A 13,197-nucleotide genomic window follows, 5' to 3' on the forward strand; every position below is an offset into this window, starting at 1 on the left:
GTGGTGCAATAATAATAAGTGCTAAAACTATACTATTTCCCTTGGAATTTTATCCATGTACCTAGATACAACAAATTGCCTTATATTCCATGTAAAACACTTGTGAGTACATATGGAAAATCTAATATTATGTATGAAAATATGTACAATTAAAAAAAGAAAATAACATTTACTATTTCTATTGGGAAAAGGATGATACAACACATTTGAAATTACCAGCAACTAAGGTGTTTTAAAATAACTTATCTCCTGAATAACTTTTTCTAAGCCCCATTTCAGTTGTCACATATAAATAAAACAGAAATGTCTACTGTATGGCTATTGGTCTTAGTTCACATAATACAGCCAGTAGACTATGTTGAAAAAAGAAAACACCACTGGAAAGATCATGCGTGACCATCTGTCTATGGCATTAACATCAGTCAAGTCTGGTATGTTTATTTTTAGCTGTGATGCACGCCTCCTTAGCCTGCTTTTTTTTTGAACAACATGTCGTTCTAAAGCATTCCTTCCAATGGTGTGTCTGGCTAAACCTGCTTTTCGGTATTGGATGCTGGAGGTATCATATGCCAGCATAGTGCTTCTTGGATCCCCAAGGCCCAAAACTGCTTCAGATGCTGCCATCTCATTTTTTATTTCAAGTGTGCTTAATAATATATTTTCATGAGGATCCATCTAAAAAAGAAGATAGAAAATTACATTCATTACATTATATTGAATGATCATTGTTTATTTTTTTTTGTTTTTTTTAAATAAAACAGTATTATTCACGGAAGTCGCCAGGAAATTGCTAATTTTAGGCAAAAGATGCTGTGAAAAGTCTGTAGCATAAAAAAAGATTAAATAAAACTGCATAATTTACATTATTTCTCTAGTACATGCTAGCATTCACTAAAAAGAGAGACTTTTTTATATACTGGGGTTCTGTACACTCATTCTGTGTTGCCTCATCTTCATTACACAAGATACTGTTAGGCTGTTTAAGAGTATGATCTAGACACCATAACCTATATGAGGCACCTGTGAGATAGATGGACAGATGGGTGAACAGACAGATAGATAGATAGACAGACAGATGATGTGGCAATACCCAAAGACCATTACATCAAGAAGAAGGAACATGAGAAGTTGGACAAATATCAAAGGCTATAGAGGAACTAGAATGGATTTGAAAAGTTATAATAGTCTTAGTGGTGATAGGATAACTCAAAGCTGTAATCATGGGAGAGTAGCTTTAGCAGATTACAGGTGGGACATGCAATTCTAGGTACAGTTAAATAGGGTGAGAATGTCCGAGATAGAAAAATTAATTAATAACTCAATTTTATATAAATATTCAAATGTCTATAGCATTTTTCAAATGGTCACATTAATTTAGCACTAAGAAAATATTGTACTAATGCATTTGGATTACATTAATATCAATTCACTGAACACTATGTGTGTGTCTCTCTCATTTCCTTTCATGTATAGAACAGGGGGAAAGAAAAAATTAGAAGGTCACAATCCATTGTACCTTTGTGAGTGCAATTGTGATCCTAATTTCCTGTCTGGTGTTGTACTACATTATAATTTGCGTTTATTAATTTCTATAGATTGTATATGTTTACAATGCACAGGATCAACTGTTAAATGTTATAAACTAAATGATATAAAGAAAAGAAAGTTGATAAAATAATACTTTTATATATATGAATAATTTTATTTGATAAATCATTCAATATTTGTGTTTCCAATTAATTCTCTGAGGTTAATAATTTTCATTATCAGGATATAGTAATTTAAACAATCACTATCTATATTAATACAATGTAAAATAATAATAATTTGGGAAGGATTATATGTGAAATGCACTCATTTTGAGGAGTGTTATAAGCAACATTGTAGGATATAAAATATGGTTAAAACTAGGTGTGGCGAAACCGACCTCGCCACGTGTCCTTGGAGGGGGCTGCTTGCCCGCCTCTTGCCTTTAGACTATGGCCCCTGTTCTTTTTCCCTGCAGAAAGGCTGGTCTGTGCCTTTCTGCGGACTGTTAAAGCCATGCTACCCCAGATAGCTATGCCATGGAGCCCAGCCATATACTGAAAGACTGTATGAAAGACTTTGGCTCCAGGATAGAAGACTCTGTGGAACTGGTTTTGGGCAGAAAAGCCATGCTTCATTTGGTCACAAAGGACTTGGATCTATCTTTTGAACCAATGGACCAATTTGGATGATTTTGACATATGTTTGTATTTGGAGTATGCTGCTTATGAAAATGTATGTTTTATGTTTGTGACATGTATATTTTAGAAGTTATAAATATTGTGTAAAAACTGTATTCCTCTGCCTGTGATAATGAGATTACCCATTGTGTTCAGTAATCATATCACAGGCAGAGGGGAGGATTTTGTGTGGGAGTGTCTGTGTGTATTGTACAGATTGATTGGCTGTTCTGTAATACCCTGTGGACTGTACTATGGTTGTGGATTGGGAATAAAAGAGACTGTATGTGCCAGGACAGTCAGATTCTGCTTAACCCTCAAAACGAAGTGTCGTCTCGTTATTGGGGGAATTGGATTGTATGCTGACTTCCAGGAGTGTAACCCTTTCATATGGTTTTCCTGTTCGGCTGCTTCCTGTGTTCGTGTGTTTCCTATTCGGGAGTTGGTGACTTCGTGCAGTTTGCAGTTCGGGAGAATGGTGATTGCAGTAGCTGCTTGTCTATCTGGAAGGGGATTATCGCCTGAACGGATTTTAACCTCTGGTGAGCAAAATGGTCCGTTACAATTGGTGGCAGAAGTGGGATCATTCCCACAGCCCAGAAGGACAGCTACAAGGTAACACCATTCCCTAGATTTAAAAATTGAGGGCAACGTTAGTACCCGTACAGTGACCCTATCTACAAAGGGAACCAACTTCAGCAGATCAAGCATGGCATCTGACTACACTCAGGAGGAGTTTGACAGAGAGGTAAATGAGGTGTTGTCTGTCTATGGACCCAACCCCCCGGAGAGAGCCGTGCAGCTCACCAGAAAACTAGTAGGAGAGTACCTGCAATTCCTAGCAGATTTGGCCAAAAAGGAGTTACAGGGAGCTGAAGGTGTCGTCCTTCCTCCCCAGCGGCAGTGTGTATCCCAGGGAGCTGAAGGTGCCGTCCTTCCTCTCAAGCAGCAGTGTGTATCCCAGGGAGCTGAAGGTGCCGTCCTTCCTCCCCAGCGGCAGTGTGTACCCCAGGGAGCAGAAGGTGCCGTTCTTCCTCCCCAGCGGCAGTGTGTATCCCAGGGAGCTGAAGCTGCTGTCCTTCCTCCCCAGCAGCAGTGTGTACCCCAGGGAGCAGAAGTGCCGTCCTTCCTCCCCAGTGGCAGTGTGAGTCCCAGGGAGCTGAAGGTACCGTCCTTCCTCCCCAGCGGCAGTGTGAGTTCCAGGGAGCCGAAGGTGTCGTCCTTCATCCCCAGTGGCAGTGTTTATCCCAGGGAGCTGAAGGTGTCGTCCTTCCTCCCCAGCAGCAGTGTGTATCCCAGGGAGCTGAAGGTGCCGTCCTTCCTCCCCAGCAGCAGTGTGTATCCCAGGGAGCTGAAGGTGTCGTCCTTCCTCCCCAGCAGCAGTGTGTATCACAGGGAGCTGAAGATGTCGTCCTTCCTCCCCAGCGGCAGGGTGAGTCCCAGGGAGCCGAAGGTGTCGTCCTTCCTCCCCAGCAGCAGTGTGTATCCCATAGAGCTGAATGTGTTGTCCTTTCTCCCCAGCGGCAGTGTGTATCCCAGGGAGCTGGAGGTGCCGTCCTTCCTCCCCAGCGGCATTGTGTATCCCAGGGAGCTGAAGGTACCGTCCTTCCTACCCAGCGTCAGAGTGTCCTACAGGGAGCAGAGACAGTAAGTCTCGCCCCCCAGCAGCAGGACAAAATATTGAAAGGGGAGACAGTTGGTCCCCTCCTTCACCAGCAGAGAGAGTATCCGGGAGAGGAGCCTGCTACCCCCTCTCCCCAGCGGCTGAAAGGGTTCCAGGGAGAGAAGTCGGTGACCACCTCTTCCCAGCGGCAGCTTATTTCCCAAAGGGGAGACCCTGTTCTCCCAGATGGGGCAGATGAGGCAGGCAGTCTCGCCCCCCCAGCAGCAGGACAAAATATTGAAAGGGGAGACTGCCTGTCATGCCCTCCAGCAGCAATACTGGGTCCAGGGAGAGGAGCCTACTACCCCCTCTTCACAGCTGGGCTCCAACCAGACTACTCCAGCTGAAGCGCTGGCATCAGGGCAGAGTACCGCTGGTCTCTGCCCACTCAGCAACCCACAGATCCAAAGTACCCATACCCCACAAAGCCGTGATGGAGCCCCTGGACAAAAACTGGCTGCACGTTTACCCAGGTGCAGTAACTCTTTATTGTGGGTGGGCTGTACTGCTGATTGTGTTCTGTGGGTGGGTTGCTGGACTAACCAGGGCACTGACCGACATGAGATCAGATACCCTGTTAGTCTGCATGGTAAAGGGGATAAATGTGGTGAAACTGACCTCGCCACGTGTCCTTGGAGGGGGCTGCTTGCCCACCTCTTGCCTTTAGACTATGGCCCCTGTTCTTTTTCCATGCAGAAAGGCTGGTTTGTGCCTTTCTGCGGACTGTTAAAGCCATGCTACCCCAGATAGCTATGCCATGGAGCCCAGCCGTATACTGAAAGACTGTATGAAAGACTTTGGCTCCATGGCGATTGAACTGTATGTATGTGATCAGAGCGCCATCCGGTAACAATGTGCGCTCAGATCTAAGCTATCTGGGTCTTTTATTGTATTTTTATGTCTTTTATTGTCCTTTGTCTGCCATGTGGCTAATGGAGTTTTGCCTCTGTCCTTGGAGATAATTGGATTACTTCTCAATTATCTCCAGGATAGAAGACTCTGTGGAACTGGTTTTGGGCAGAAAAGCCATGCTTTATTTGGTCACAAAGGACTTCGATCTATCTTTTGAACCAATGGACCAATTTGGATGATTTTGACATATGTTTGTATTTGGAGTATGTTGCTTATGAAAATGTATGTTTTATGTTTGTGACATGTATATGTACCTGGTTCTTGATTGTGATCCGGAGCACTACTAGGAGACAGAGGATCCTGACCTCCCTAATAAGGTAAGGCAACTTTGAAGCGTTTTTTCCATTTGGAGTCTGTGAGTAGTGATGTACCGAACTGTTCGCTGGCAAATAGTTCCCGGCGAACATAGCGTGTTCGCGTTCGCCGCCGCGGGCGAACACATGGGCGGTTCGATCCGCCCCCTATTCGTCATCATTGAGCAAACTTTGACCCTGTGCCTCACGGTCAGCAGACACATTCCAGCAAATCAGCAGCAGACCCTCCCTTCCACACCCTCCCACCTCCCTCCCAGCATCCATTTTAGATTCATTCTGAAGCTGCATGCTTACTGAGAGGAGGGAAAATGCAGCTGCTGTTCATTAGATAGGGAAATTGATAGCTAGGCTAGGGTATTCAGTGTCCACTACAATCCTGAAGGACTCATCTGATCTCTGCTGTAAGAACAGCACCCCAAAAAGCCCTTTTTAGGGCTAGAACATCAGTCTGCTTTTTTTTTTTCTGTGTAATGTAATTGCAGTTGCCTGCCTGCCAGCTTCTGTGTCAGGCTCAGTGGATACTGTGCCCATTTGCCCAGTGCCACCACTCATATCTGGTGTCACAATAGCTTAAGCTTGCATTTAAAACCAAAAAAAGTTTTTCACTGTAATAGATTGAAGAAGAGCAGTTAGTTGTCTACCAGCTTCTGTGTCAGGCTCAGTGGATACTGTGCCCATTTGCCCAGTGCCACCACTCATATCTGTTTTCACAATAGCTTATGCTTGACATTTAAAAAGAAAATGTTTTTTGTCACTGTAATAAATTGAATAGCAGTTAGTTGCCTGCCAGCTTCTGTGTCAGGCTCAGTGGATACTGTGCCCATTTGCCCAGTCAGTGCCACCACTCATATCTGGTGTGACTATAGCGTGCCTTTAAAAACAAAAAAAGGGTTTCACTGTAAGCTAATAGCAGTTAGTTGTCTGCAAGCGTCTGGGTGTCAGGCCTTCAGCGTGTGCTCTGCCAACCTCAGCAAGTGTAATTTGCCACTCATATCTGGTGTCTCTATAGCGTGCATTTAAAACCAAAAAACTTTTTTTACTGTAATAGATTGAAGAGCAGTTAGTTGTCTGCCAGCTTCTGTGTCAGGCTCAGTGGATGCTGTGCCCATTTGCCCAGTCAGTGCCACCACTCATATCTGGTGTGACTATAGCGTGCCTTTAAAAACAAAAAAAGGGTTTCACTGTAAGCTAATAGCAGTTAGTTGTCTGCAAGCGTCTGGGTGTCAGGCATTCAGCGTGTGCTCTGCCAACCTCAGCAAGTGTAATTTGCCACTCATATCTGGTGTCTCTATAGCGTGCATTTAAAACCAAAAAACTTTTTTCACTGTAATAGATTGAAGAGCAGTTAGTTGTCTGCCAGCTTCTGTGTCATGCTCGGTGGATGCTGTACCCATTTGCCCAGTCAGTGCCACCACTCATATCTGGTGTGACTATAGCGTGCCTTTAAAAACAAAAAAAGGGTTTCACTGTAAGCTAATAGCAGTTAGTTGTCTGCAAGCGTCTGGGTGTCAGGCCTTCAGCGTGTGCTCTGCCAACCTCAGCAAGTGTAATTTGCCACTCATATCTGGTGTCTCTATAGCGTGCATTTAAAACCAAAAAACTTTTTTTACTGTAATAGATTGAAGAGCAGTTAGTTGTCTGCCAGCTTCTGTGTCAGGCTCAGTGGATACTGTGCCCATTTGCCCAGTGCCACCACTCATATCTGTTTTCACAATAGCTTATGCTTGACATTTAAAAAGAAAATGTTTTTTGTCACTGTAATAAATTGAATAGCAGTTAGTTGCCTGCCAGCTTCTGTGTCAGGCTCAGTGGATACTGTGCCCATTTGCCCAGTCAGTGCCACCACTCATATCTGGTGTGACTATAGCGTGCCTTTAAAAACAAAAAAAGGGTTTCACTGTAAGCTAATAGCAGTTAGTTGTCTGCAAGCGTCTGGGTGTCAGGCCTTCAGCGTGTGCTCTGCCAACCTCAGCAAGTGTAATTTGCCACTCATATCTGGTGTCTCTATAGCGTGCATTTAAAACCAAAAAACTTTTTTTACTGTAATAGATTGAAGAGCAGTTAGTTGTCTGCCAGCTTCTGTGTCAGGCTCAGTGGATACTGTGCCCATTTGCCCAGTGCCACCACTCATATCTGTTTTCACAATAGCTTATGCTTGACATTTAAAAAGAAAATGTTTTTTTGTCACTGTAATAAATTGAATAGCAGTTAGTTGCCTGCCAGCTTCTGTGTCAGGCTCAGTGGATACTGTGCCCATTTGCCCAGTGCCACCACTCATATCTGGTGTCTCTGTAGCGTGCTTTTACAAAGAAAAACAGTTTCCCAGTGTAAGCTAATAGCAGTCAGTGTCCTTAAAGCGGGTGTGTCAGGCCTTCCCTCAGCGTGTGCCCTGCAGAACCCTGCCAGCGTACTTTGACAGTTGCCACTCATATCTGGTGTCGCTATAGCGTGCTTTTACAAAGAAAAAAAGATTTCCAGTGTAAGCTAATAGCAGTCAGTGTCCTTAAAGCGGTTGTTTCAGGCCTTCAGCGTGTGCCCTGCAGAACCCTGCCAGCGTACTTTGACAGTTGCCACTCATATCTGGTGTCTCTGTAGCGTGCTTTTACAAAGAAAAAAAGATTTCCAGTGTAACCTAATAGCAGTCAGTGTCCTTAAAACGGGTGTTTCAGACCTTCAGCGTGTGCCCTGCAGAACCCTGCCAGTGCACATTGCCACTCATAGCTGGTGTCACAATTTTGTGCATTTAAAACCAAAAAACTTTCTTCACTGTTATAGATTGAATAGCAGTTAGTTGTCTTCAAGCGGGTGTGTCAGGCCTACAGCGTTTACTCTGCAGACCTCTGCCATTGCACATTGCCACTCATATCTGGTCTCACAGTAGCTTGCACGCATAGTACCACTAATCCCCCAAAAAATGACAGGCAGAGGCAGGCCACCCCGCAGGGGCCATCGTGGTCATGGTGCTGTGATTCCCTTTGGCCCTAGAATAATGCCCAGTTTTCAGAGGCCACGTACCCTGAACTTAAAAAGTTCTGAGGACATAGTTGACTGGCTAACACAGGACACCCAATCTTCTACAGCCTCCGCTCGGAACCTTGACGCACCATCCTCCTCCAGCTTAGCTTCAGGCACCTCTCAAGATACCACTCACCCGCCTGCTGCCACCACCAAAACTAGCACCACAGCAGCTTTACTTGGTATGTCAGAGGAGTTATTCACACATCCGTTTGAAGAAATGAGTGATACGCAACCATTATTGCCAGAGGATGTAGATAACAGGGATATGTCTCAGGCAGGCAGCATTACACACATGGACGTACGGTGTGATGATGATGATGTTGTAGCCGCTGCTGCTTCCTTTACGGAGTTGTCAGATACAAGTGAAGCGGTTGATGATGACGATGCGTCCATGGATGTCACGTGGGTGCCCGCTCGGCAAGAAGAAGAACAGGGCAAAAGTTCAGATGGGGAGACAGAGAGGAGGAGGAGACGAGTTGGAAGCAGGGGGAGGTCGTCGCAAAGAGCTAGTGGCACAGTCAGACAGCATGCATCGGCACCCGGGGTCAGCCCGACAGCACGCCAATCAACGCATGCTGTGTCCACCACCAGAATGCCGTCATTGCAGAGATCAGCAGTGTGGAATTATTTTTGTGTGTCTGCCTCTGACAACAGCGATGCCATTTGCAACCTGTGCCAAAAGAAACTGAGTCGTGGGAAGTCCAACACCCACCTAGGTACAACTGCTTTGCGTAGGCACATGATCTCACATCACAAACGCCTATGGGATCAACACATGAGTACAAGCAGCACGCCTACTCTAAGCCGCCATCCTCCTCCTGGTCCAGCATCTTCAGCAACATCAACCACTGCTGTCCTCCTTGCCCCCTCTCAACCATCCGCCACTCCGTCTCTCGCCTTGAGCAGTTCCCGCTCATCTGCCCACTGTCAGGTGTCTGTCAAGGACATGTTTGAGCGTAAGAAGTCAATGTCAGAAAGTCACCCCCTTGCCCGGTGTCTGACAGCTGGCTTGTCTGAACTATTAGCCCGCCAGCTTTTACCATACAAGCTGGTGGAGTCTGAGGTGTTCAAAAAATTTGTAGATATTGGGACACCGCAGTGGAAGGTACCCGGACGAAATTTCTTTTCACAAAAGGCAATCCCCAACCTGTACTCGATTGTGCAAAAGGAGGTAATGGCATGTCTGGCACACAGTGTTGGGGCAAGGGTCCATCTGACCACTGATACCTGGTCTGCAAAGCATGGTCAGGGCAGGTATATCACCTACACTGCGCATTGGGTAAACCTGCTGACTGCTGCCAAGCATGGAATGCATGGCTCTGCAGAGGAGTTGCTGCCACCTCCTCTACTCCTCCTACTCCATCCTCTTCCATAACCTCCTCGGCTGAGTCCTCTTGTGCTGCTGCGTCTTGCTCCACATCAACGGCACCCCCCCAGCTCCCCAGGTACTATTCCACATCCCGGATACGGCAGTGTCACGCCGTCTTGGGTTTGACTTGCTTGAAAACACAAGCACTCCTGTCCGCCCTGAATGCACAGGTGGAAAAGTGGCTGACTCTGCAGCAACTGGATATCGGCAAAGTGGTTTGTGACAACGGAAAAAATTTGTTAGCGGCATTGAAGTTGGGCAAGTTGACACATGTGCCGTGCATGGCACATGTGTGTAATCTGATCGTACAACGCTTTGTGCATAAGTACACAGGCTTACAGGACGTCCTGAAGCAGGCCAGGAAGGTGTGTGGCCATTTCAGGCGTTCCTACACGGACATGGCTCACTTTGCCGATATCCAGCGGCGAAACAACATGCCAGTGAGGCGCTTGATTTGCGACAGCCCGACACGTTGGAATTCAACACTCCTAATGTTCGACCGCCTGCTCCAACAAGAAAAAGCTGTTAATGAATATTTGTATGACCGGGGTGCTAGGACAGCCTCTGGGGAGCTGGGAATTTTTTTGCCACGTTACTGGACGCTCATGCGCAATGCCTGTAGGCTCATGCGTCCTTTTGAGGAGATGACAAACCTAGTCAGTCGCACCGAAGGCACCATCAGCGACATCATACCATTTTGGAGCGTGCCCTGCGAAGAGTGCTGGATCAGGCCGTAGATGAGCGTGATGAGCCAGAAACAGCCTTATCAGCATCGCTTGCTGGACCTGCGGCAACGCTGGAATAGGATTGTGAGGAAGAGGAGTCAGAGGAGGAATGTGGCTTTGAGGAGGAGGAGGAAGACCAACCCCAACAGGCATCCCAGGGTGATAGTTGTCACCTATCTGGTACCCGTGGTGTTGTACGTGGCTGGGGGGAAGAACATACCTTCATTGACATCAGTGAGGAGGAGGAACGGGAAATGAGTAGCTTGGCATCCAACCTTGTGCAAATGGGGTCTTTCATGCTGTCGTGCCTGTTGAGGGACCCTCGTATAAAAAGGCTGAAGGAGATCGACCTGTACTGGGTGTCCACGCTACTAGACCCCCGGTATAAGCAGAAAGTGGCGGAAATGTTACCGAATTACAACAAGTCGGAAAGGATGCAGCATTTGCAAAATAAATTAAAAAGTATGCTTTACACAGCGTATAAGGGTGATGTCACAGCACAACGGGAATCTAACAGCAGACTACCTCGCCTTAACTGCAGATATCAACACTCTGAGGAGCGATGAACCCCTTGACTACTGGGTGTGCAGGCTTGACCTGTGGCCTGAGCTATCCCAATTTGCGATAGAACTTCTGGCCTGCCCCGCTTCAAGTGTCCTGTCAGAAAAGACCTTCAGTGCAGCAGGAGGTATTGTCACTGAGAAGAGAAGTCGCCTAGGTCAAAAAAGTCTAGATTACCTCACCTTTATTAAGATGAATGAGGGATGGATCCCGAAGGGACTGACACTGGGCGATACATTCGATTAAAAAAGGCCTGATGAGATGAGCTGCCTTGGGCTAAAAATGGTCCACATGCTGCTGTATTTTAGCTCTGAATGCCAGTTGACTTGCGTGACTTATCCGCCACCAACTAGGGTTCAAGCCGCCATGTTTTAAGGCACTTTCTGCCTGTGAAACAAACATAAATTTTTCTGGCCGCTGCTACAGCAGCGGCTGCAACAATACCACATTTTTCAGGCATGTGTACATGCCTTATTTTTAGGCCCTCTGGTGCTGCACTGTGGCTTCAAAAACCAAACCAAAAAAAAGGCACATAGTGACCCTATGTAGGGGGAACAGTCCCTATTCTGCTCTGTGTCAGTGTGTATCAGGGATTTGACTATCTTTATTCAGATTCCAAAATTACAATTCCAGGAAAAATTTAACAAACATTTACAAGAACATGTTATGCACATCATAGAAACAACGTGAATTCTGATCTTTGTCAGTGTGTATCAGGGGCTTTGAGGACAGGGAACAGTCTCTATTCTGCTCTTTGTCAGTGTGTATCAGGTGCTTTGAGGACAGGTGTCAATCCATATCTGCCAAGTGACCCTATGTAGGGGGAACAGTCCCTATTCTGCTCTGTGTCAGTGTGTATCATGGTCTCTGAGGACGGGGAACAGTCTCTATTCTGCTCTTGCATTTCTATTTCTTCTTAGATAACAAAAAAATTCTGAGACGACGTTGGCAGGGCTATTCACTTGTGTGATATGTCATGAATTGTCATTTTAATGTTAATTTGAACTGTGGGGCACAAGAACTTGAATCTGACAATTTTTATTTTATCAGATAACTTGTTCGGGATACAGAAAGGAAAAAAGGGAGGGTAAGCAGTTAAGGTACATCGATCTTATTCACATCTTATACATTCAAGACCAAACTGGTTATTCATTCTCGTGGGAGTTTTTCCGCTGCCCTTGTGCCTTCGGTCTAGTACCATGTCATGGTTGTCTTTCTCTCCTAAACCTGGGTTTGGTCCGGGTTATGGGAAGGGGAAAACCTGGGGACAGGCTACGGTAGGGGAAGAAGAACGGGGGAAATAGACGTCGGAAGCCCCTCATCTCCCTTTGTCTCCTTCTTAGTTAGCACGCTGTGTGCAGTCACCGGGTCTATTCCCTTATCTAACCACTTAACTATGTACAATGTGGATGTTTGTTCCGTTATGCCCTGTAGATTGTTTAACCTCAGCTTGGTATACCTCAATGTTGGCTGTTGTGCCATGGTGTTTGGAGTCGTTGTCTCTCTGCGTCAGAGCAGTTAGGTCTTAGGAGTGGTACTATTCATCCTTCGTGTATATATATATATATATATATATATATATATATATGTGATATGTTATTGTTCTAACACGACCCCCTCCTCCTCCTTCCTCAGATACGCCTCCCATATGTTCCTGGCTTCCACTATGTGGTGTGGGGGGTGTAGCCGCTGGCAGGTTTTTGTTTCATATGCTAGGTTTAGGGAGATCTGTTGGAGAAAGCTAGATCTCTCTTGTGGCTGTTGTTGTTTCCACCCTCTGGCTATTAATAAGTTGGCAGCAATCAAAATATGATATGTTAGGTTGGCATGTGCTTTTGGGAATGGGTCAATCGAGATGAAGAGTAGGGCATTTTCTGGTCTCAGGTTGGTTCTCGTGACCAGTGCCCCTTGTATCACCCCCCCAACTGCCTTCCAGTATCCTCTGATGGCCAAGCAGGCCCACCAGATGTGGAGCATTGTGCCCTACTCTATTAAACATCTACAGCAAAGTCTCAAGATGTTGGGATATATGGTCGCTAGTCTAGTCGGTACCAAGTACCACCTATATTGTATCTTACGCATTAGCTCTAGGTGGGATGCACATCTGGATCTACCTTTATGGGCTATGAAGGCTTGGTTCCATTGTTCTTCTGAGAAGACTGTACTCAAATCCTTATGCCATGCCTCTCTGAATTTGTCTAGCTGCGGTGGTGGCTGTTGGGTAGGATTATTTAGAATTGCATACATGAGTGAAAGCGGTTTCTTGGGCATTGTTCTAGATTCGCATGCTTTCTCTATACAACGCATGTGGGTCGGGGTTGTCAGGATAGTGGAGTTTGTCAGTGCTCCCTTTAGTTGTAGGTAGGAGAATATCGCTCTTTGTGGCAAATCGTAACTCTGTTGCAGGTCGGGGAATTGTCTCAGCTGT

At 45.9% G+C, this 13,197-nt stretch overlaps 1 protein-coding gene across 1 annotated transcript in view; it reads right to left on the reverse strand.

Annotated features, from left to right (window-relative positions):
• Positions 1-210: 210 nt before the first annotated feature.
• LOC134602533 (gamma-aminobutyric acid receptor subunit beta-2) overlaps positions 211-13,197 on the reverse strand; it is a 1,133,816-nt gene continuing 1,120,829 nt past the window's right edge. Inside the window, exon 9 of the mRNA XM_063447493.1 lies at positions 211-675. Within this exon, the coding sequence (XP_063303563.1) occupies positions 328-675 (348 nt within the window). The 3' untranslated portion in view covers positions 211-327. The remainder of the gene's footprint in view (positions 676-13,197) is intronic.

The sequence above is a fragment of the Pelobates fuscus genome, chromosome 3 (genome assembly GCF_036172605.1).
Source record: "Pelobates fuscus isolate aPelFus1 chromosome 3, aPelFus1.pri, whole genome shotgun sequence".
NCBI classification, from domain to species: Eukaryota; Metazoa; Chordata; class Amphibia; order Anura; family Pelobatidae; genus Pelobates; species Pelobates fuscus.